Below are 25,932 nucleotides of genomic sequence, written 5' to 3'. Positions count from 1 at the left end.
ATTCATTCAGTAAGATAATTCAGAAAAAAAGAGCCTTAACTGCTAAGCCATCTCTCCAGCTCCTATTTTTATTTATTTTTTAGAGAGAGTGAGAAAGAGGCAAATAGAGAGAATGTGCACACCGGGGCCTCTAGCTGCTGCAAATGAACTCCAGATACCTGCACCACCTTGTGCATCTGGCTTTACGTTGGTACTGGGGAATTCTTTGCAAGCAAGCTCCTTAACTGCTAAGCCATCTCTCCAGCCCTGAAATTATTTATTTTAATTTATTTATTTGAGAGAGAGAGAGAGAATATGGATTGGCACACTGGGACCTTTAGTCTCTGCAAACAAACTCCAGATATATGCACCACCTTGTGCATCTGGCTTATGTGGGTCCTGGGGAATTGGACCTGGGTCCTTTGGCTTTGCAGGTAAACCCCTCAACTGCTAAGCAATCTCTTTAGTCCCTGAAATTATTTATTTTTTTCTGAAATTATCTTTTTAATTAACATAAAAAGCAATAGGTTTCTTTATGGCATTTTCATATACACACATTGTACTTTGCTCTTATTCACCCCTCTCCTTAACTGTCTTGCCCCTGAAATGGCTTTTAAATAGAATAGGTCTTTGCCTTTTTAGGGGTTGTTAAAGTTTGTCAATTAAGACTTAACTTCTGACTCTAATTCTGGCCAACTTTCAAAGTAAGTTTGATGTGAATATGCTTGAGAACTTGATCAACTCAATTTCTACACCATTCTCTTTGCAAACACCTTGTCCATGGTTTCAAAATGATGTGATACCATATGTGAGAAGTATTGTACCTGAGGGACAGGTGAGTTTCCTTCAGTATCTCTACTTCTTATTCATTTTTTAATATTTTATTTATTTGAGAGAGAGTGTGTGTGTGTGTGAAAGAAGCAGATAGAAAGATTAGGTACACCTGGGCCTCTATAGCCACTGCAAACGAGCTCCAGATGTATGTGTCACCTTGTGCATCTGGCTTACGTCGGTCTTAGGGAATAGAACCTGGGTCCTTAGGCTTTGTAGGCAAGTGCCTTAACCTTTAAGCCCTCTCTCCAGCCTCCCACTATTTATTTTAAAATCTATATTATTATTTTCAGGCAGAGAAAGAGAGAGAGTGAGAAAGAGAGTGTATTGGCACCCCCAGGCCTCTAGCCACTGCAAACCAACTGCAGACACCTGTGCCACTTTGTGCATCTGGCTTTATGTGGATACTGGGAGTGGAACCTGAATCGTTAGGCTTTGCAGGCAACTTCCTTAACCACTACGCAATCTCTCTAGCTCCAATATCTGTACTCTTTATTTATTTATTGTTTTTATACTCTTTTTTAAAAAATATTTATTTATGAGACAGAGAGAGAGAGAAAGAAAAAGAGAGAAAGGCAGATAGGGAGAGAATGGGTGCTCCAAGGCCTCTAGCCATTGCAAACGAACTTCAGACACATGCACCACCTTTGCATCTGTCCTATGTGGATACTAGGGAATCAAACCTGGGTCCTTAGGCTTCATAGATAAGCACCTTAGCTGCTAAGTCATCTATCCAGATTCCAATACCTCTACTTTTAATAATTTAATTTTTACATTAGATCATTATGGATGAAGTGATTATCTATTAAGAATTTAATTTTAAAGATATTTTTGTTTTTTACTTATTTATGGGCATGCCAGGACCTCTAGCCACTGCAAATGAACTCCAGACACATGTGCCCTTGTGCATCTGTCTTATGTGGGTCCTGGGGTATTGAACCTGGGCCCTTTGGCTTCGCAGGCAAAGGCTTTAACTGCTAATCCATCTTTCCAGCCCATAATTTTACTTTTAAATGGTTTATCTATTTCAGAACATTCTTGCAAAATGGTTGGAGCAAGCATCCCAGAACTTAGAATTAACTGATAAGGTCATGCCAATGTAATTGACATTTTCTACCTTTGCAGTAGCATAAACACTGTTTTAATAGTATGTAATATTTTTTTAAAGGCACACTAGCCAGAAAATGGATTTCAGCTGACAGAGGATATTTTTAACAGCAGAAAAAACGGATGAGTTAGGATTTTCATCTTCTGGGCACTGGATTTCTATGGTATGATGCAATGAATTAACCTTCAATATTAAACTATACAATTTATATTTGTCTATGTGGAGAAAAAAATATTTTGTTGTCTCTTTTGAGTCTACCAAATGGAAAATTTCATTTGTTCTTCCCATTATTCCTATTACAAGGTCAGTCTGTTTTATTTTATTTTATTCATTTGAGAGAGAAAAAGAATAGGCAAACCAGGGCCTCTAGCCACTGCACACGAAACTCTAGTCACATGTTCTACCTTGTGCATCTGGCTTTACGTGGGTACTGGGGAATTGAACCTGGGTCCTTAGCCTTTGCAGGCAAGTGTCTTAATTGATAAGTCAGCTCTCCAGCCCCTCACATACCTGTTTTAATGCACTGCTTTAAATTTCCTCCTCTTTTAAAAAAATGTATTTTATATTTTATTTATTTATTTATTTGACAGAGAAAGAAGGAGAGAGCGAATGGGCACGCCAGGGCCTCCAGCCCCTGCAAATGAACTCCAGATGCGTGCACCCCCTTGTGCATCTGGCAAACGTGGGTCCTGTGGAATCAAACCTGGGTCCTTTGGCTTTGTAGGCCAGTGTCTTAACTGCTAAGCCATCCTTCCAGCCCAAATTTCCCTCTCTTGATTTGCACGCTGGGGCCTTTAGTCTCTGCAAACAAACTCCAGATACATGCACCACCTTGTGCATCTGGCTTATGTGGGTCCTGGGGAATTGGACCTGGGTCCTTTGGCTTTGCAGGTAAACCCCTCAACTGCTAAGCAATCTCTTTAGTCCCTGAAATTATTTATTTTTTTCTGAAATTATCTTTTTAATTAACATAAAAAGCAATAGGTTTCTTTATGGCATTTTCATATACACACATTGTACTTTGCTCTTATTCACCCCTCTCCTTAACTGTCTTGCCCCTGAAATGGCTTTCAAATAGAATAGGTCTTTGCCTTTTTAAGAGTTGTTAAAGTTTGTCAATTAAGACTTAACTTCAACTTTCAAAGTAAGTTTGATGTGAATATGCTTGAGAACTTGCTCAACTCAATTTCTACACTATTCTCTTTGCAAACACCTTGTCCATGGTTTCAAAATGATGTGATACCATATGTGAGAAGGATTGTACCTGAGTGACAGGTGAGTTTCCTTCAGTATCTCTACTCTTTATTTTTTTTTTTTAATATTTTATTTATTTTTGAGAGACAGAGAGAGAAAGCAGCAGCTAGAGAGATGAGGTACACCTGGGCCTCTATAGCCACTGCAAACGAACTCCAGATGTATGTGTCACCTTGTGCATCTGGCTTACATTGGTCCTGGGGAATAAAACCTAGGTCCATAGGCTTTGTAGGCAAGTGCTTTAACCACTAAGCCCTCTCTCCAGCCCCCTACTCTTTATTTTATAATCTATTTTGTTATTTGCAAGCACAGAAAGAGAAAGAGGGTGAGTGAGTATTGGCACCCCCAGGCCTCTAGCCACTGCAAAGCAACTGCAGACACCTGTGCCACTTTGTGCATCTGGCTTTATATGGATACTGGGAATCGAACCTGAATTGTTAGGCTTTGCAGGCAACTTCCTTAACCACTAAGCAATCTCTCTAGCTCCAATATCTCTACTATTTATTATTTTTATACTTTAAAAAAACATTTATTTATGAGAAAGAGAAAGGCAGAGAGCTAGAGAATGGGTGCTCCAAAGCCTCTAGTCATAGCAAACGAACTCCAGACACATGCACCTTCTTTGCATCTGGCTTATGTGGATACTAGGGAATCAAACCTGGGTCCTTAGGCTTCACAGGTAAGCACCTTAACTGCTAAGTAATCTATCCAGACTCCAATATCTCTACTCTTAATAATTTAATTTTTACATTAGATCATTATGGATGAAGTGATTATCTATTGAGTATTTAATTTTGAAGATGTTTTTGTTTGTTTATTTATTTATGGGCATGCCAGGGCCTCTAGCCACTGCAAACGAACTCCAGACACATTTGGCACCTTGTGCATCTGGCTTATGTGAGTATTGGGCACTCTATCATGGGTACTTAGGTTTTGTAAGCAAGTGCTTTAACCACTAATCTACTCCCCAGCCCAATAATTTTATTTTTATTATTTAATTTTATTTACTTATTTGCAAGCAGAGAGAGATAGAAGAGAGACAGGTAGAGAATGGGCATGCCAGGACCTCTAGCCACTGCAAATGAATTCCAGACACATGTGCCCCTTATGCACCTGGCTTATGTGGGTCCTGGGAAATTGAAATTGGGTCCTTTGGCTTCACAGACAAATGCCTTAACTGCTAATCCATCTCTCCAGCCCATAATTTTATTTTTAAATGGTTTATCTATTTTAGAACATTCTTGCAGAATGGTTGGAGAAATCATCCTGGAACTTTGAATTAACTGATAAGGTCATGCCAATGTAATTGACATTTTCTACCTTTGCAGTAGCATAAACACTGTTTTAATAGTATGTAATATTTTTTAAAGGCAAACTGGCCAAAACATGGACTTCAGCTGACAGAGATATTTTTCACAACAGAAAAAAAAAAAAAAAAACCAAATGAGTTAGGATTTGCATCCTCTGGGCACTGGATTTCTATGGTATGGTATGATGAATTAGCCTTCAATATTAAAATGGCCAATTTATATTTGTCTGTGTGTGGAGAGAAAACTGTTTTGTTGTCTCTTTTGAGTCTACCAAATGGAAAATTTCATTTGTTCTTTCCCATTATTCCTATTTCAAGGTCAGTCTGTTTTATTTTATTTTATTCATTTGAGAGAGAAAGAGAATAGGCAAACCAGGGCCTCTAGCCACTGCACACGAAACTCTAGTCACATGTTCTACCTTGTGCATCTGGCTTTACGTGGGTACTGGGGAACTGAACCTGGGTCCTTAGCCTTTGCAGGCAAGTGTCTTAATCAGTAAGTCAGCTCTCCAGCCCCTCACATACCTGTTTTAATGCACTGCTTTAAATTTCCTCTTTTTAAAATATTTTATATATTTATATATTTATTTATTTATTGACAAAGAAAGAGGAAAAGAGAGAATGGGCAGGCCAGGGCCTCCAGCCATCTGCCCAGCCCAAGCCTTACAATTTTTCTTTTAGAGTCAAGTTATTACAAGAAAGTCACAAACTAATGGAGATGAAGAAAATTTTACAAGGCTATGGAATAAGAGAAGTGAATCTCTTAAACAAGGAAATAATGGTCAGTGTGCTAGTTGAATCTTTACTTTGTTATATTTCTATGGCAACATGGGAAATCCAGTAAAGAGTTTATATTGTTAAAAATTAAAAGAGCTAGATTTTTTTTGCTAGATACAATTATATGTGTTCCACTTGCTTATGAGAATATTATGATCAACAAATAACAAGTTTAAAGAAGATGACAACTCAAAAAGCAATCCCAAATATAAGTTATGTTTTAATCTTTCATATAGTTTAGTTTTTTGCTGCATTTAAAACTTTAAAAATGAAGCTGGGCGTGGTGGCATACACCTTTAATCCCAGCACTCGGGAGGCAGAGGCAGGAGCATCGCTGAGAGATCGAGACCAACCTGAGACTACATAGTGAATTCCGGGCCAGCCTGGACTACAGTGAAACCCTACCTCGAAAAACAAAAACAACAACAAAAAAATTGTTTATGACACTTGTCTTGTAAGCAAATGATTTGTGGGTTCTTTGAGGTTTCATATTAAGAAATGTGCACACTGCTTCTCTTTCAGAGAGTGGTCAGATACATTCTTTTTTTTTTTTCCAGGTAGTCACTGTATTTTATTGGAAAACATTGATATATATTTTTCTTCACAGCTTGAACTGAACACAATATTGCCCGGTTTAAAAAACAAAATAAAACAAAAAACAAAAACAAAACATTCTGCAACATCCACAGCCTCACGCCTACCTGCCCTTGCCCTCAGCTCTTGGCTGGGTCTCCCACTTTGACCTGTCCCTACCTCCCTTGAGGCTGGTGCCAGGGGGTGGAGAAGAGTCTCAAAGCTGGGCAGGTCCCAGGAAAAGCCTCTTATCAACCTGGGGGGCCGGATGAAAACAGAGAGAGGAAGCGGACCCAGACTGAACTGCCCACGTTGACTGACCGACATGTCCCAGAGGCGAGTCAGCAGAAGCGAGGGCGCGGATCATGCTCTCCGCTGGGTAATGGGGCAGCCAGGGTGAGGGCAGAGGCAGCGCGAGGGGAGGAAGTGGTGCCAAGTCACCAGAGAGGCAACAGGTGCCCTCTGCGCGGTGGCCCACACGAGTGTTTATTGCAGGTTGGTTCTCGTGAGTGTGGTGGGGTCTGTCTCCCCTCTCCCCACCCGTCAGCTGGCCCGGCATGTTTGGGACAAAATGAAAAGTTTTGAGGGGCATAAAGGGTGGGGGAAAAAGGATCACCAGCACATTACATGGCGACCATTCCCATATCCGTTCCTAGACAGCCCTAGGCTGGGTGGCCAGCCGGCCGGGCCTTGGGGAGCGGCATGGGATGTTAGCACCAGGTATTTACAGAACAGCAGAGATCACTGGAGAGACACGGGCAAGCACGAGCGGCAGAGGTGGCCAATGAGAGCCCCCACCTCCACTGTGCCCGGCCTTGGAAAGCCAGCCAGATGGTTTCAGAGCAGGGCCAGTAGGACTGGAGTTCTGCTCTGTGTGTCCCCTCAAGTGACAAGCATGCCAGCTTCCAAGTTTTTCCTGCCCCTTGCTCCCCTCCTGGGCCACATCCAGTCACTGCCACACTTCCTTGACTGTCAGTCTTTCCTGAACGTCCTCCCTGGCACCCCACCCCACAGGCTGCTGGGTTTGCACATGGAATCACGGGGCTGGTTGCATGCAACGGCGGAGGGCATGCTCCTCTGCCCGGGCGAGGGCTTGCTCCCCTCCCCACAGGTCCAGGACAGGGCTGGCAGCCACCCCAGCACCCAAAGGACAAACAAAAGGAAACAAACTGAAACGGGGGGAGAGCCACCCGGGCTGGGGGAGGAGGGCAGAGGCCTCCCAGAGGAGTAGGTTTCATGTTATGAATGCATCAGGCCTGGAAGGTGTGAATGGAAGTTGGGAGGCAAAAGGAAGCGATGAGGGTGTGGAGGGAGAGGCAGGAAGGGGGAGAAAGAGCAGTCATGCAGCTTGGGACAATCTTTTGTTGCTTTATCAGATTCTCAGTCAATCAATTGGTGTTTGCTAGAACCGGGGTACGCAGGGAGTGTTGAAGAGAGGAGAGCGCGCGCGAGGAGAGATCAGGAGAACAGGCATCACCAGCTGCCCGGGCCTTCACTTTGCGGTCATCATCTGTACAAACTCTTCATAATTGACCTGGCCGTCGCCATCAATGTCTGCTTCTCGGATCATCTCGTCCACCTCTTCATCAGTCAGTTTCTCCCCCAGGTTCGTCATGACGTGGCGCAGCTCAGCAGCACTGATATAGCCATTCCCGTCCTTGTCAAAGACACGGAACGCCTCTCGGATCTCCTCCTCGTTGTCTGTATCCTTCATCTTTCTGGCCATCATGGTCAGGAACTCTGGGAAGTCAATGGTCCCATTCCCGTCAGCATCCACCTCATTGATCATGTCCTGCAGCTCGGCCTCGGTGGGGTTCTGTCCCAGTGATCTCATCACGGTCCCCAACTCCTTGGTGGTAATGGTGCCATCTCCGTCCTTGTCAAAGAGGGAGAAGGCCTCCTTGAACTCTGCGATCTGCTCTTCAGTCAGCTGGTCAGCCATGGCGAGGCACGGGGTGTCCGGAGCGCGGGGATCGAGGTTCCTGCGGCGGCGGCAGCAGCTGCAGCAGCTCGAGCTCCGCCGCGCGCCCGCGCCTCCACGCTCACTGCCCGCAGCGCGCGCCGCCGCCGCCCGCCCCCACCGCTCCCCCTACGGCCCAGATACATTCTTAAACAAGATGTTCCATCCTCCTTAGAAGATGCCTTAAAGGTGGCCCAAGTGTATATGCTGCCTGATGATGAAATCTATAGTCTAAGAATTATTGATCTGAATGACAGAGAACAGGTATGAAAGTTTTTTGTTGTTTTTTCTTAGAGTTTCTTGGTTAACTGCATTCTTACCAACAGAAACCATGGGCTGGGAGAATGGCTCAGTGTCTAAAGCACTTTGTGCTCAAGTCTGAGGACCCGAGTTCAGTTCTCAAACCACCCCATGTAAAAAGCCAAAAGCCACTGCATGCTTCTGTAATTCCAGCATGCTGACAGCAGATGGGAAGTGGAGACAGGAGAATATCCTGGAAGCTCTCGATGAACACAGCAAAAACAATCACAGCTGCAGAGCGAGAGCCAGAGACCTTGCCTCACATGATGTGGAAGAGCAGGGACAGATTTCAAAGTTGTCCTGTGACCTTTACACACACATTATGGTACACACATATACATTTATAAAACAGCAGGCAAGCTGGTTGTGGTGGTACATACCTTTAATCCCAGCACTTGGGGGTAGAGGTTGGGGGATTGCCATGAGTTCGAGGCCACCCTGAGACTACATAGTAAGTTCCAGGTCAGCCTGAGCTGCAGTGAAACTCTACCTCAAAAAACAAAAAAAATGCTGGAGACATGGCTTAGTGGTTAAGGCGTTTGCCTGCAAAACCTAAGGACCCAGGTTCAATTCTCCAGGTCACACATAAGCCAGATGCACATGGTGGCTCATGTCTGTAGTTCATTTGCAGTGGCTAGAGGCCCTGGCACCCCTGTTTTCTCTCCCCACTCTCTGTCTCTAACAAATAAATAAAAAAAAATAATAAATCTTTAATTAAAAAAAAAAAACAGCTGGGCATGGTGGTGCATGCCTTTAATGCAGCACTCGGGAGCCAGAGTTAGGAGGATCACCGTGAGTTCAAGGCCACCCTGAGATTACATAGTTAATTCCAGGTCAGCCTGGGCCAGAATGAGACCCTACCTTGGAAATAATAATAATAATAATAATAATAATAATAACAATAATAATAAAATAAACATCAGTCTACAAAACCTAATGACCCGTTTGTTTTTTAAAAAGAAAAACAAAACATCCCAAGCCCTACAAATGGCTTGTACTGAACTTTTACATTTGAATTAAAGATTGTTACACATGAAAAAAAAAAACAACCTAATGACCCATGTTCCCTTTCCCAGTGCCCATGTAAAGCCAGGTGCCTAAAGTGGCTCAAGCATCTAGATGCCCTGGTGCACCCATGTTCTCTCTCTCTCGCAAAAAAAAAAAAAAAAAAAAAAAAAGCTGGGCATCTTAGTGCATGCTTGTAATCCTAGCACTTGGGAGGCAGAGGTAGGAGGATTGCTGTGAGTTCAAGGCCACCCTGAGAATACAGAGTGAATTCCAGGTTGGCCTAGGCTAGAGTGAAACCCTACCTCAAAAAACACAAAACAATAACAAAACAAACAAACAACAACAACAAAAACAGAGACCAATCAAATTATCCAAACCAGTTTCCCCAAAATAAATAAAGTTACACCAAAATGGGAACACTGGGTGTTAGAATAGCTACTTCTTATCTATCGTTAAATATATTTTGTGATTAACTAGTGGGCTTTTATATTATAATAGTTAATAAAACTCAGACATACTTTTCTTTTTCCCCCATTTTTTGAGGTAGGGTCTTGCTCTATTCCAGGCTGACCTGGAATTCACTATGTAGTCTCAAGGTGACATCGAAGTAATGGCAATCCTCCTACCTCTGCCTCCTCAGTGTTGGGGTTAAAGGAATGTACCACCATGCCCAGCTTAGACTTACATTTTAACATGTGCTGCAGGACCCTTTGACTCTTCAAAAATTTGTGAGTTTTTAAAATTCAATTTTATTTCTATTTATTTATTTGGGGGAAAGGGAGAGGATGGGTACACCAAGGCCTCTAGGCCTGTGCCAACTTCCTGCATCTGGCTTTTTTTGGGGGGAGGGTGTTTTGAGGTAGGCTCTCACTCTAGCCCAGGCTGGTCTAGAATTCACTATGTGGACTCAAGGTGGCCTCGAATTCACAGCAATCCTCCTACCTCAGCCTCCTGAGTGCTGGGATTAAAGGTGTGTTTCCCAGCTCCATGATTCTGCTTTTGAAAATATCTTTACATCTTTTTTCCTTCTGCGCTGGCAATTGAACCTAGATCCTTTGCTAGTCAAGTCAAGATACTTTGTTGTTTTCCTGTGTCCTTTCAAGTTAAAAAGGAAAGAGGTTAGTCTGAACTGTCCACTGCAAGGACTAGCTGGTTTTTTTGTTTGTTTGTTTTTTGGTGGGAACAAAAGAGGTTTATTTTGGCTTTTAGGCTCAAAGGGAAGCTCCATGATGGCAAGGGAAAACAATGGCATGAGCAGAGGGTGGACATCACCCTGGCCAACATCAGGTGGACAACAGCTCCACTCCCTAAGGATACCCCGCCACTGACGCCCTGTGACTCACCTCCGCCCTGACCCACAGCCACGGATGAGGACTCACTGACGCTGGAGGAACTTGAAGAGCAGCGGAGGCAGATCCAGGCGGCTCTCCAGCAGACTGACGGCATCAGCAGTGACTCCGATACTCCCGTGGACACACCTCTAACTGGTAATTCGGCTACCTCCTCACCTGTCCAGATGAGCTTGACCTCCCTACCCCAGAGGGAGCAGCATCTGAAGAGGGGGTGCTGGATGTACCTGATGTTCCAGATACTTCTACAGAGACAGCCAAAGGTGAGCTCCCCTCCAGGCCCACATCTGAGCCCACATTGCTTTGTCAGAAGGAGGAAGAAAAACCGGCAGAGGTGGACCCCCCAGGGGCTCTTCTGGATAATGGCACTGTCGTATTAGACTGTGACGCCAGGAATGGAGGCCGGCAGCAGCTCCTTCAGGTGGACACCTGTTCTTCCACAGCCACGAAAATTCACAGCCCCATACCTGACATGAGCAAGTTCGCAACTGGAATAACACCATTTGAATTTGAGAATATGGCAGAGTCTACTGGGATGTACCTCAGGATAAGAAACTTGTTAAAGAACTCACCCCGAAATCAGCAGAAAAACAAAAAGGCTTCTGAATAACTGCATTATGTATCACTGAGAGCTACTTAATGACTTAGAGCTGTTCTTTAATTAGCGCTAGAGGACAGAAACAATTCTTTTCCTGTTTGTCCTGCCCACGCTTAAAAAAAAAATCAATCCAAGGTTTAATTGTGGTCTCAATTCAAGCCTATTTTAAAATGGAATGACCAGGCCCACCACTTTTGCTATCTTGTATTCTCTGACAAAAACCTCAGTGGGGAGTGAAATGGAGCTTGTTTAGAGATAGTTTGGTCATGTTTCTACTATTTTTGGAATGTGAATGTCCATCAAGAGTAATTTTTTGTTTTTTGTACATTGTTTTCCCTTTCTACATTTTGCTAATTATCCTGTATATATGTTTAATATATCACTTAAAAAATTTCTAATCAGGGCTGGAGAGATGGCTTAGTGGTTAAGCGCTTGCCTGTGAAGCCTAAGGACTCCGGTTCAAGGCTTGATTCCCCAGGACCCACATTACCCAGATGCACAAGGGGGTGCACGCATCTGGAGTTCCTTTGCAGTGGCTGGAGGCCCTGACACTCCCATTCTCTCTCTCTCTCTCTCTCTCTTCTCTCTCTCTCTCTCTCTCTCTGCCTTTCTCTCTTTCTTTCTCTGTCGCTCTCAAATAAATAAAAAATGAACAATAAAAAAATTGTAACCATTTTAAATTCATATTTCAAATATGACAACCAAATGAGAAAAATCAGGGATGAGCAGCTTTATCCTCTTTGGGGGTATTTTTGTAATATTTAATGCATGAATTTTAATGACACTTTTTATAACTTCATTCTTCAAATACACTTAATTACAGGTATGTTCACCTTTGTGTACAGAGGTTTAATAAATTAGTTTTAAGCCGGGCATGGTGGCGCACTCCTTTAACCCCAGCACTACGGAGGCAGAGGTAGGAGGATCACCATGAGTTCAAGACCACGTTGAGACTCCATAGTGAATTACAGGTCAGCCTGGGCTAGAGCGAATCCCTACCTGAAAAATGAAAATAAAAATAAAAATAAATTAGTTTTATTATATATAATCTAAGACTTTGAATCAAAAAAAGTGATTCATAGTTAAATTAATAACTTAAATTTAGAAAAAAAGTATGTGGTTGCAAAATTGGTAGTACTGGGCTGGAGAGATGGTTTAGTGGTTAAGGCGCTTGCCTGCAAAACTGAAAGATCCAGGTTCGATTCCCCAGTACCCACATAAAGCCAGATGCACAAGGTGGTTCCTGTGTGTGGAGTTCATTTACAATGGCTAGAGGCCCTGGCATGCCCATCCTTTCCCTCTTCCTCTCTATCTGCTTCTCTCTATCTCAAATTAATGAAATAAAAAGTTTAAAAAAAATTGGTAGTACAGCTGGGCATGGTGGCGCACACCTCAAATCCCAATACTCAGGAGGCAGAGGCAGGAGGATCACTGTTTGAGGCCAGCCTGAGACTACCTAGTGAATTCCAGGTCAGCCTGACCTAGAGTGAGACCCTACATCAAAAAAAAAAAAAAAAAATTAGTGGTAGTAGGGACTGGAGAGATGGGTTAGCAGTTAAGGCATTTACATGGGAAGCCTAAGGACTCATGCTAAATTTCCCAGTACCCATGTAAGCCAGATGCACGAGGGGGTGCATGCTTCTGGAGGTCATTTGCAGTGGCTGCAGGCCCTAGCATGCCCATTCTCTATCTGCCCCCACTACCATCTCGCTCTCAAAATGTCTTTTTTTTTTTTTTTAATAGTGTTAGGGCTGGAGCGATGGCCTAGTGGTTTAAGGTGTTTGCCTGTGAAGCCGAAGGACCCAGGTTCGATTACCCAGGACCCATGTAAGCCAGATGCAGAAAGGGCGCATGTGTCTGCAGTTTGTTTCCAGTGGCTAGTGGTCCTGGCATGACCATTCTCTCTCTGTCTGTCTCTCTTCTATCTCTTCTAATAATTTAAGAAAATAATTTAAGAAAAATAGCCAGAAGCTGTCTGGCATGATGTGGTGACCCTACCTCAGGAAAAAAAAATAGTTGTAGTAAAGGAAGCAAGAAATTGCAAGTTTGTGTGCTTTCAGTGAATTTCAGGCATAAATATTAAGTTTTGTTATCAGGTATATAAGAAAGAACTAAATTTCTAGCTTTTTCTTTATGTGGAATTCATCCTTTTTTTTTTTTTTTCCCCAAGGTAGCGTCTCACTGTAGCCCAGGCTGACCTGGAATTTTTTTTTACTTTTGGTTTTTCGAGATAGGGTTTCACTCTAGCTCAGGCTGACCTGGAATCACTGTGGAGTCTCAGGGTGGCCTCAAACTCCTGGTGATCCTTCTACCTCTGCCTCCTGAGGGCTGGGATTAAAGCCATGTGCCACCAAGCCTGGCTTTAGGAATTTTTTTTCTTTTTCTTTTCTTTCTGTACCAGGAATTGCCTGTGCTAGGCAAGTGTTCTACCACTGAGCTACAACCCCAGCCCTGGAATGCAACTGTATACTTGGCCAAGTCCATGCAAAAGAACATTTAGAAATCTTGTTGCTACTGTCAACTAATGTTATCCTGCCCCCAGGACAGCAGAAGCAAGACCATTCTGGTCTTAGTTTTCATTTGTTAAATTTTTTTGTTTATTTTTATTTATTTATTTGAGAGTGACAGAGAGAAAGAGGCAGATAGAGAGAGAGAAAATGGGTGCGCCAAGGCCTCCAGCCACTGCAAAGGAACTCCAGATGCGTGTGCCCCCTTGTGCATCTGGCTAATGTGGTCCTGGGGATTCAAGTCTTGAACCAGCGTCCTTAGGCTTCATAGGCAAGCACTTAACTGCTAAGCCAGTCTCCCCTTAATTTTCATTTTTGAGAACTTGAATAATCAAACTTACTTACCTTATTATAAACAATAAAGGGAAGGGAAAATATATAAACATGAACAGGTGAATCAGTTGGAAGGCCCTCATAGAACATGGTAGAAGAAAATGTTAACTTTGAGCTTTTTTTTTATTTTCATGCACTTGGTGCTTTAAATTTTTCCCCTCCCAAGGTAGGGTCTCACTGTAGCCCAGGCTGACCTGGAATTCACTATGTAGTCTCAGGCTGGCCTTGAATACAGTGATCCTCCTACCTCTGCCTCCTGAGTGCTGGGCATGTGGCACACAGCTGGCAACTTTTAAAATATTTTTATTTATTTACAAGCAGAGAGAGAGAGAGAATGGGTTCACCAGGGCCCTCAGCCACTGCAAACGAGCTTCTAGATGCATGCGCCATTTTGTGCATCCGGCTTTAGGGAATCAGACTCAGGTCACTAGGCTTTGCAGGCAAGTGCCTTAGCCGGTAAGCCATGTCTCCAGTCTGACATGATGCTTTTACTCTAGAGAGCTATCTCACCATTTCTGTCAGGCTAATTAATAACTGCCCCAAGAACATACAGTGAGGGAAGCACAAAGAAATTTAAGGCACTTAATCAGCATTGAACAATGTAGAATTACATGTGGTGGTGCATACCTATAAACCCAGTAAAAAGATCAAATGTCAAGATCATCCTCAGCTACATGCCAAATTCAAGACTAGCCTAGAATCCAAGAGACCTTATCTCAAAAGAAAATTTAAGCCAGGGACAGTGGCTCATGCTTTTAATCATAGCACTGGGGAGGCAGAGGTAGGAGGATCGCTGTGAGGCCACCCTGAAACTATATAGTGAATTTCAGGCAAGCCTGGGCGAAAAACCAAAAATAAAATTAGAGCCAGGCATTGTGGCTCATGCCTTTAATCCCAGCACATGAGAGGCTGAGCTAGGAGGATTGTGATGAGTGAACCAGCCTGGGCTACAGAGTGAGTTTCAGGCTAGCCTAGGCTCTAGTGAGGCCCTGCTCAGAAAAGAAGACAGGGCTGGGTGTGAGGCACATGCTTTTAATTCCAGCACCAAGAAGCAGAGGTAGGATTGCTATGAGTTTGAGATCAGCCTGGGCTAGAATGAGACCATACCTTGCAAAAAGAAAGAGAAAAATAGGGCTGGAGAGATGGCTTAGCAGTTAAGCGCTTACCTGTGAAGCCTAAGGACCCCGGTTCGAGGCTCGGTTCCCCAGGTCCCACATTAGCCAGATGCACAAGGGGGCGCACGCGTCTGGAGTTCGTTTGCAGAGGCTGGAAGCCCTGGCGCGCCCATTCTCTCTCTCCCTCTATCTGTCTTTCTCTCTGTGTCTGTCGCTCTCAAATAAATAAATAAAAATTTAAAAAAAAAAAAAGAGAGAGAAAAATAAATGATGGAGGGTTGGAGAGATGGCTCAGTGGTTAAGCCGCTTGCCTGCAAAACCAAAGGACCCAGGTTCAAATCCCCAGAGCCCACATAAGCCAGATGCACAAGGTGGCACATGCATCTGAAGTTCATCTGCAGCAGCTAGAGGCTCTTGCTTGCACATTTTCTCTATCTGCCTCTTTCTCTTTATGTATATGTATATGTATGTGTATGTGTATGTGTATGTGTATGTGTATGTGTATGTGTATGTGTATGTATATGTATATGTATATGTATATGTATATGTATATATATGTATTTTTTTTATGACGGAAATAATTCCAGAGGTCAAGAGTACTTGGCTGTGGGAGCATGAGGACTTCAGCTCTCAGTATTCTCATAGAAATTGTTTGCAGCCCGGCTTGGTGGAACATGCCTGTAGTCCTAGCACTTGGGAGGAAGAAGTAGGATTGCCATGAGTTTAAGGCCACCCTGAGACTCCATAGTGAATTCCAGGTCAGCCTGAGCTACAGTGAGACCCTACCTCTGGGGAAAAAAAAAAAAAAAAGTTTTCTGGCTGGAGAGATGGCTTAGCTGTTAAGGTGCTTGCCTGCAAAGCCAAGGGACCTCAGTTCGATTCCCCAGGACCCATGTCAGTCAGTTGCACAAGGTGGCACATGCATCTGGAATTCGTTTCCAGTGGCTGGAAGCCCTGGTGTGCCCATTCTCTCCCTCCCTCCCTTGCTCTCTCCCCCTCCCCCTTTCCCTCTCTCAAGTAAATAAAAATAAACAATTAAAATATTTTTTAAAAAGTTGTAGTCAGCAGAGTTTGAGGCCACCCTGAGACTACATAGTGAATCCCAGGTCAGCCTGAGCTAGAGTGAGATCCTACATTGAGGAAAAAAATACAAATAAATAAAGCATACCTTTAATCCCAGCACTCAGGAATCAGAGGTAGGAGGATTGCCATGAGTTTGAAGCTCCCTGAGACTACTTCTAGGTCAACCTGGACTAGAGAGAGAGAGACTATTTAAAAAAAAAAAAAAAGCCTAAGGACCCAGGTTCAATTCCTCAGTACCCATGTAAGCCAGATGCATAAGATAACCCATGTGGCTGGAGTTCATTTGCAGTGGCTAAAGGCGCACCCACTCATATTCTGACTCTCTCATATAAATAAAAATAAAGCCAAACTGGGTGTGGTGGCACATGCCTCTAATCCCAGCACTGGGGAGGCAGAGGTGAAGGATTGCTGAGAGTTCAAGGCCAGCCTGGGATCTACAAAATGAGTTCCAGATGCACAGTGACGCAGGGCGCAAGGTGGCACATGTGCACAGGGTGGCACACGTATCTGGAGTTCAATTGTAGTGTTTGGCCGCCCTGGCACACCAATTCTGTCTCCCTCCCTCCCTCTTGTGCTCACTCTCACTTTCTTGCATTAAAAAAAAAATAGGCATACTGGGGCACGCCTTTAATCCCAGCACTCTGGGAGGCAGAGGTAGGAGGATTGCTGTGAATTTGAGGCCACCCTGAGACTCCATAGTGAATTCCAGATCAGCCTGGGCTAGAAAGTGAGACCCTCCCTTGAAAAACAAGACAAAACAAACAAAACAACAACAACAACAACAACAAAAAAAAAACAGCTATGCCTTTAATCCCAGCACTTGGGAGGCAGAGGTAGGAGAATTGCCATGAGTTCAAGGCCCCCCTGAGACTACATAGTGAATTCCAGGTCAGCCTGAGCTACAGCAAGACCCTACCTCAGAAAACAAACAAACAAACAAACAAAAAAACCCAGCTGGGCATGGTGGCACATGCCTCTAATCCTAGCACTCAGGAAGTAGAGGTAGAAGTTCATGAGTCCTTGAGTTCATGGCCAGCCTGAAGCCAACCCCCCACCCAAAAAAAGACATGGGTCAGTACCGCAGTCATAAAAAGTAGATACAAACACAGGAGTCAAATGTCTCCCACACCAACACTTACAAAAAAACAAAACAAAACAGGAATCAGCCAGGCGTGGTGGTGCACACTTTTAATTCCAGCACTCAGGAGAAAGAGGTAGGAAGATCGGTGAGTTCGAGGCCACCCTAGACTATATAGTGAATTCCAGGTCAGCCTGAGCTAGAGCAAGACTTTACCTCAAAAAAACAAAACAAAACAAAACAAAAACAAAAACAAAAAAAAAAAGAAAGAAAGAAAGAAAAAAGGAATTGTACATGGAGTTTCTAAACAAGATATGTAGCAGCTACTGATGTCCCTTTACAAGAGTCAGACATGCCTATTAATACACACACCCATTCTGGCATGAATATACAGGGACATTTCCAACACCCACCTCTCTTATGCCCAGAAAAATACCAAAACACACCCAAAGTGCATTTGTTTTGTTTGTATCAAAACATCTTTCCCTCTTCCCATCCTACCCCAAATCTTCCCACCCCATTTAAGATTGGCCTATAAGTCTACTTTAGCCATTTCATTATTGTTTTTATACTTTATGAGAATAAATTATATAGCAACTATTTTAATAAATTAAGCTCCACAAGGGAGAGAAAAAGAGGAAAGCTAAATGGCAAGATAAAAAGCCAGGGCACATTTTGGCTTGGAGGAGGGCAGGGGAGGGTAAGGACAGAGTGATTGCAGGGGTAGGGACCCCCTGTGGTGAAGAACCGGCAACCACTGAGCCCCTCAGCATAGAGTTTCTGGGAAAAAAAAAACAAAAAAAAAAAACACCAAGAATGTACAGTAGTGCTTGTGCCAGGGGCAGCACCAGCTTGGGCATGACGTCTAACCTGTGGAGCAGTGATCCTGCTGTCTCTCTGGCGAGCACCAGGGACGACATAGGCAGACCAACCTGCAGCTGCCCCTGAGCTGGGTGGGGGGCAGGGCCACTGCCGAGCGCAGCTTTCAGTACAGCAGAGGTCACCCCCGGTGGGTTCTGAAGCAGAATGTCCTATTTTGCACACACTACCTCCAGGAACAAGTGTGACCACATGCTAGCCGCAACCTGACGAAGTGTCTTTAAAGGCAGTGCTTGATCCTCCACCAGAATGAGTGGTTTTCTAATTACTTCATTAGTGACAGTCCCCTTAGACCAAGGATCAGATATTCTACCTCACACATATGTCTTTCTTCTTATCTAGTCCAGAGCCATGCGAATGCACACTACAAACTACATTTAGAATTACGGATAGCAGGAGGGAGGGAGAGAACCTTGTGCAGTTGCGTATCATCCACTTGTCCGAGACAGCAATGATTCTAGACTTCAGGATCTATTGCAGGATGGAACTTTCTGTAAGATGCCAAGTGACCCACACCTACCAGAGGAAGATTCACAGATTAAGCCAACATTTGGATCATGAGAAGAGGTACTGTGGTGGTTTGATTCAGATGTTCCCCGTAAACTTAGGTGTTTTGAATGCTAGGTTCCCAGCTGATATAAATTTGGGAATTAACATCTCCTGGGGGGAGTATATTGTTGGGGGGTGGGCTTATGGGAAACTGTTATAGCCAGTTTCCCCTTGCCAGTATTTGGCACACTCTCCTGTTCCTGTTGTCCACCTGATGTTGGACAGGGGGTGATGTCTATCTTCTGCACATGCCATCGTTTTCCCTGCCATCATGGAGCTTCCCCATCAAGACTATAAGCCAAAATAAACCTCTTTCTTTTTCCCACAAGCTGCTTTCGGTTGGGTGATTTCTTTTTTTGTTTCAAAGTAGGGACTCACTCTAGCCCAGGCTGACCTGGAATCACTATGTACTCTCAGGGTGGCCTCGAACTCACAGATCCTCCTACCTCTGCCTCCTGAGTGTTGGGATTAAAGGTGTGTGCCACCATGCCTGGTTTGGTTGGGTGATTTCTACTAGCAATGCAAACCTGACTGCAACAGTAAAGTGGTACCAAGGACTGGGATTGCTGCTAGACACCTGACTGTGGCTTTGGCCTTTTCGAGCTGATTTTCAAGAGAAATGTGGAAGGATTTGAAACCTTGGCTTAAGAGATGCCTTGCAGTGCTGTAAGTACAGCTTGATGGACTATTCTGGTCAGAGTTGAAAGGCCTGAATGCAGTAAGAACTATGGACTGTGAGGTTTGGCTTATAAGGGTGAGAAAGAGCTTTGCTTGGACTGGGCTAGCAGTTTGTACGAAAAGCTTGCTGTTATGCCCATGTCCTGAGAAGTTGTGCAGGGTTGTTTTGCATAGAAATGAACTGGTGTTAGCAGAGGGATATGGCACAGAAAGAAAAATCTTTGGGCAAACTGTTGCCTATTCAGCTGCAATTGAGAGATTACAACCTTTGAGATTGGGCCAGCTGACCTGCACTGGGGCAACAGGAAGAATGTAAACTCTTGAAGGGGCCTCAGTGTTCAAGAAGTGTCCTATTCTTCAAAGTCTGCTTTATTCCCCCCTGGATTAACAAATTGGCACTCTACTTGCAGGAAAGAGGGCTGTAAAGATGGCTTAGCAGCTAGGTGCTTGCCTGTAAAGCCTAAGGACCCCAGTTCAAGGCTCGATTCCCCAGGTAAGCCATATGCACAAGGTGGCGCTTGCATATGGAGTTTGTTTACAGTGGTTGGAGGCCCTGGCATGCCAATTTTCTCTCTATCTGCCTCTTCCTCTCTCTGTCTGTCTGTCACTCTCAAATAAATAAGTAAAAATAAAAATAAATTTAAAAAAAAGAAATGCAGGAGAGGGTCTTTAAGCTTGCAAAGTGGTCTTGTGTTTTGGAAATGGCCATGAGCAATGTGAACAGGTTTGCTGGACGCCTGCATGGAGACCCCATGGGGCCATGAGGATGAACCGTGTTGCAGTGGAGACCCAGTGGAGGTGCTGGGACCACGAGATAGAAGCTAAGGAGCTGCCAGCCCCGATAAAGTTTTCCAGGACTGTGAGTAGCCTAGCTGGAGGGGCGGAATTGGAATGCCAGGGAGTTGTTGCTGGTTAGAATTATCGGACTTGGAGATTTGTCACTGGCTAGAGTTGTTGGACTTGAAGCTACAGAGTTTGATGTTTGCCCTGGTTGTTTTAAACCTTGTATTGGTTGAATATTTCTTTTCTATGCCCAATGCTATCTTTTACAGTGTGAATATTTATTCTGTGCCATTACAGGGGCTTTGGGGAGGATTTTTTTTGGTATTATGGCTCAGTTAAAAGCCCTGGACTATGGGGATGTATGAACATCATTGGAATTGATAAAAGCTATGGGGACTTTTTACGTCATGTATAGATATCAGTTTATGGGGATCAGGGGTGGAATGTGGTGGTTTGATTCAGGTGTCCCCTATAAACTTAGGTGTTCTGAATGCTAGGTTCCCAGCTGATATAAATTTGGGAATTGATGTCTCCTAGGGGGAGTGTATTGTTGGGGGCAGGCTTATGGGTTTTATAGCCAGTTTCCCCATGCCAGTGTTTGGCACACTCTCCTGTTCTGGTTGTCTACCTTATGTTGGACAGGGTGTAATGTCCACCCTCTGCTCATGCCATCGTTTTCCCCTGCCATTATGGAACTTCCCCCTTGAGCCTGTAAGCCAAAATCTCTTTTTTCCCCACAAGCTGCTTTTTTTTTTTTTTTTTTTTTTTCCTGAGGTAGGGTCTCACTCTAGCTCAGGCTGACCTGGAATTCACTATGGAGTCGCAGGGTGGCCTCGAACTCATGGCAAACCTCCTACCTCTGCCTCCCGAGTGCTTGGATTAAAGGTGTGCACCACCATGCCTGGCTACAAGCTGTTTTTGGTTGGGTGATTTCTACCAGCAACGTGAATCTGACTGCAACATGTACCACAAGACATAGCAGAAGTGGGACAGATGTACAAAGTTCATTCTGTGGGTCATTTCTTTATAGCCAGCGGTGATACATGTTTTCAGCTATACAAGGAGGAAGATTGGGAGTGAAACCAGTATTTCCAGATGAGACAGTCTTGTAAGTGACCAGGACACAGGACCTCATTGAAAACCATCAGAAAACCACAAGCCTGATAATGTTATTTATATTGTGATCTGAGGCAGATAATAACAGAGAGAACCCAAAAGACATGGAACACTACAGAAAAATAAGACCCACCAACTCAACTGTCACATCCTGACAGCAATTTTTTCCCCAGAGTAACTATGGAGAACAATCACAATGTCACATATTAGCCAAGGTCAGCTGCAGGTACAATTAAAGACCACTGAAAAGCACCAAGTTTTCCTCCTCCTTCCATGTCCACCTGTAAACCGGTTAACTCTAAAGCTAGCATCTGAAAGATTTTCCACTAACAGGAGGGCAATGGAGTCTGGCTCAGTAACATCTGGTAGCTGGAAGGAACACAGGAAAATGAGCAAGCCCTTGCCACCTCCCATGCCAGAATAAAGCTATAATCATGAGATGCAAAACTCTTCCTTTGCACTCCTGAAATCCTGAAGGCTTCCTCTAGACAAAGGCTGTTTCCCACCTCCCTCCATATTTCCTCACTAGCTGACAGACAGAAGCAACACTCCTCAGCCAATGGGTATGGTTTGCCATGAAGAATTGGAAAGCATGCTCCACTAACCTCAGCAGCCCAGGATTAGAGCCCTGAGCTGCTCAAGTGGTCTGAGACACTGCTGCCTTGGCAGCTTTCAGAAGCAATGTTTTCACGACCAGAGTGAAATGTATGTAACCAAGGTTGGAAGAGGATGATGGTGGAGGAAGAACAGGGTTAACCTCAGGTCAAGAGTCTAAGGAATCTACAAAACATCAGCTGAATTTTAGAATTTGCCACTAAATTGCTCCACCTTGTCTACTAGAATATGCCAATAGCAGGCCAACTCAACACCTAGGGTCACTTCTGCTCTTCTCTTGGGGCATAAGAGCTGTACTTGGCACTTTAAACTCCTACCCTGAAGATTATATATAAAATTGGAATACACATCTTAAAACACTGCAAATAATTAGAAAACACAAGCATCAAATTTACTCAAGATGCAAAAATCTCTACATTATTATATAAGAAACAAAAAACGTCAAGACAATACAATCCCACAAAAACTGACCCCCAGCGAGACTGTTTTAGATGCCTAACAAAGATTTCAAAGAAATCAAAGGAATCAAACAAGAAAAACTTCTGAGCCGGGCATGGTGGCACACACCATTAATCCCAGCACTTGGAAGGCAGAGGTACGAGGATCACTATGAGTTCGTGGCCACCCTGAGACTACACAGTGAATTCCAGGTCAGCCTGAGGTAGAGTGAAACTCTACCTTGAAAAACCAAAAAAAGAAAAGAAAAGAAAAAAGAAAGAAAGAAAAAGACAACAAACTCCTGAAGGAGAACACAGGAAACCAACTTAATGAAATAAGGAGGTCAATACAAGGCATGAGTAAGGAAATAGAAATAATGAAAAAATACCAATCAGAAATACTAGAATTGGAGCCAGGTGTGGTGGTAGACACCTTAAACCCAGCATTTAGGAGGCAGAGGTGGGAGTACTGTCATGAATTCAAGGCCAGTCTTAGATTACATAGTGAATTCCAAGTCAGCTTAAGATAGAACAAGACCCTACCTGGAAAAAAAAAAAAAAAAAAAGATTAATGATAGCTGGGCATGGTGGCACATGCCTTTAATTCCATCACTTGGGAGGCAGAGGTAGGAGAATTGCTGTGAGTTTGAGGTACCCTGAAATTACATAGTGTGAAACCCTACCTCGAAAAACCAAAAAAAAAAAAAAAAAAAAAAAAAGTAGAAATGAAAAGTGGAGTAAGTTAAATAGAAACTCTATGGAAATAGAAAGTCTCACCAGTAGAATGGATGCAGGAGAGGACAGAATATCTAAACTAGAAGACCAAGTGACAAACCTAATACATTCCAACAAAGAGAAAGACAAATAGGAAGGCATAAATGGGAATTTCAAGGCATTTTGGACACTATGAAGAGATTAAACATAAGAATTCAAGGCATAGTAGAAGGAAAAGAACTTCACTCCAAAGGTATAACAGGTATTTTCAACAAAGTCATAGAAGAAAATTTCTCCCAAATAGGGAAAGAGATGCCAATGCAGATACAGGAAGACTTTAGAACAGACAAAATCAGGAAAGAGGGCTAGAGAGATGCCTCAGTGGTTAAGGTGCTTGCCTGTGAAGCCAAAGGACCCAGGTTCAACTCTCCAGGACCCACATAAGCTAGAGGCACAAGGTGGCACATACGTCTGGAGCACATGCATCTGGAGTTTGTTTGCAGAGGCTGGAGGCCCTGGCACGCCCATTCTCATTTTCTCTCTCTCTCTCTCTTTCTCTGCCTCTTTCTCTCTTTCAAATGAATAAGTAAATAAAACATATATATATATATATATATTTAAAATCAGGGAAGAGGGCTGGAGAGATGGCTTAGCGGTTAAGCGCTTGCCTGTGAAGCCTAAGGACCCCGGTTCGAGGCTCGGTTCCCCAGGACCCACGTTAGCCAGATGCACAAGGGGGCGCACGCGTCTGGAGTTCGTTTGCAGCAGCTGGAGGCCCTGGCGCACCCATTCTCTCTCTCTGCCTGCCTCTTTCTCTGTCGCTCTCAACTAACTAAATAAAAATGAACAAAAAAAAATTTTTTTTAAAAAATCAGGGAAGAACCTCTTACTGCCAAGTTATAATTAAACTGTAAAACCCACAAACCAAAGAAAATATATTGAAAGCAGTTAAAAATAAAAATCAAGTCACATACAAAGGCAAGTCCATCAGGATAACAACAGATTATTCAACACAAACTTTAAAAGCCAGAAAGACTTGGAATGATGTATTCCAAGTTCTGAAAGATAACAATGGTCAACCAAGATTACTCTATCCTGCAAAGCTATCCATCCAAATTGATGGAGAAATAAGAATCAAATGATAATGAGAACACAACATACCAAAACCTTTGGGACACAATGAAGGCAGTCCTAAGAGGGAAATTTATAGCTTTAACTGCCTATATTAAGAAATTATAGACACCAGGCATGGTGGCGCACACCTTTAATCCCAGCACTTGGGAGGGAGGGTTAGGAGGATTGCCGTGAGTTCAAGGCCACCCTGAGACTCCATAGTGAATTCCAGGTCAGCCTGGGCTAGAGTGAGACCTACCTTGAAAAAAAGAAATTAGAAAGGTCTCAAGTAAACAACTTAATGCTTCACCTTAAGGTGTTGGAAAAAGAAGAACAAAGTGAACCAAAATCAGTAGATGAGCCAGGTATAGAGGCAGAGGTAGGAGGAAGAGGTAGGAGGGTTGCAGTGAGTTCCAGGCCACCCTGAGACTACAGAGTGAATTCCAGGTCAGCCTGGGCTAGAGCGAGACCCTACTAAGTGAGGTAACCTGTACATTCCTGGGTCCTTACTCTGGGGGCCAGCTACAGTCCCCCCGAAGGTGCCCGGGCAACTGGGTTGGGTGAGCACGCAAAAGTAAAAGACTTTGGGGAGGAGTTTCAGTGAACAGCTCTCTAAGTTTATTGTCAGGAAAAATGCGTTTATAAGCATCTGAGGGTGGGAGGGAGGACCCTAAGGGGATTGGACATACCAAGTTCATTTCTGATGCCTAATTAGCATATGGGGACATTCATTCCAGCACATAGGCCATAGTGGGGGGGGGCGGGGAGGGGGGAGTTCAGGTGATCTAGGGTCTCAGGGGATGGGCTGTGTGAAGGCTGATAAGGAGTTTCCTAGGCAACTGGCCAAAGGTTACAGGGCTATGGGCAGAGCCTAAGTTCAGGTGAGCTGGGCTTGGAGAGGGAGTGGCCTCCTTTAGCCTAGGAGTCCTTAGCCATGCCTGGAAGTTCAAGCCCCTCTTCTGAAGTCTCCAGCCTGTGCTTGGCAGTGCCCGACAACTCCCCCTTTGTTTTTATAATGGGGCAGTGTCATCCTGAATGAGTTTTTTATAGCTTACCATAGGTAAAATTTATATATATATATATAATAAATAAATATATTTATATATAAATTTTATATAAATATATATACATAAATATATAAATTTTATTTATAGATAGATAGATAGATAGATGCAGAAGAACAGATTACTGGGGGTGGAAAGGCCTAAGTAAGGTCAGGGGAAGATACTGAGTAAAGGAAGGGTGGGTGGAAGGTTAATCAAAATTGAAGGGGGTGGGGCTGGAGAGATGGCTTAGCAGTTAAGACACTTGCCTGAGAAGCCTAAGGACTCATGTTCGACTCTCCAGGTCCCATGTAAGCCAGATGTACAGTGACGCAAGTGCTCAAGGTCGCACATGCACATAAGGGGGCGCACATGTCTGGAGTTCGATTGCAGTGGCAGGAGGCCCTGGTGCACCAATTCTCTCTCTCTCTCTCTCTCTCTCTCTCTCTCTCACTATTTTTATTTCTCTCTCACACTCTTGCTCTCTTACATAAAAATAAAAAAGGAGGGAATTACCATGGGTTATATTTTTATAATCATGGAAAATGTTAATAAAAATTTTTAAATTAAAAAAAAAAGAAGGGAAGTCTGTTGGGCTTGTCTCAAAAAAAATTAGAGAGGGCATGAATAAATCATATGGAAACCTACTTTTTTGGACAATGACACACCCAGAAGACATAGACTGTTACTAGAAAATTTTCAGAGCCAGGCATGGGATACCTTCCAGTGAGTGGTTGGCCAAGGAGGTCCCTGATGCCCCAAAACATTACAGTCCATTGCAAAGGCTCTTGGCTTCCCACCAGGAATAGACGGTAAGACCCTATTGCTGAAGACTCTACATAC

General features: G+C 43.7%; 1 protein-coding gene across 1 annotated transcript; it reads right to left on the bottom strand.

Annotated features, from left to right (window-relative positions):
• Positions 1 to 5,812: 5,812 nt before the first annotated feature.
• Positions 5,813 to 7,878, bottom strand: LOC123454253 (calmodulin-1-like). Its single transcript, XM_045133167.1, has one exon. It carries the CDS (start codon positions 7,771 to 7,773, stop codon positions 7,324 to 7,326), a length of 450 nt encoding a protein of 149 aa, XP_044989102.1. The 5' UTR covers positions 7,774 to 7,878; the 3' UTR covers positions 5,813 to 7,323.
• Positions 7,879 to 25,932: the final 18,054 nt, after the last annotated feature.

This window comes from Jaculus jaculus, chromosome 13 (assembly GCF_020740685.1).
Source record: "Jaculus jaculus isolate mJacJac1 chromosome 13, mJacJac1.mat.Y.cur, whole genome shotgun sequence".
In the NCBI taxonomy this organism is placed as follows: Eukaryota; Metazoa; Chordata; class Mammalia; order Rodentia; family Dipodidae; genus Jaculus; species Jaculus jaculus.
The sequence above is the reverse complement of the archived record's forward strand: the minus strand, read 5'-3'. Positions and strand labels throughout refer to the sequence as shown.

Excerpts from the sequence above, each read along its gene's own strand:
- LOC123454253 (XM_045133167.1), bottom strand. The coding sequence starts at position 7,773 with ATGGCTGACCAGCTGACTGAAGAGCAGATCGCAGAGTTCAAGGAGGCC.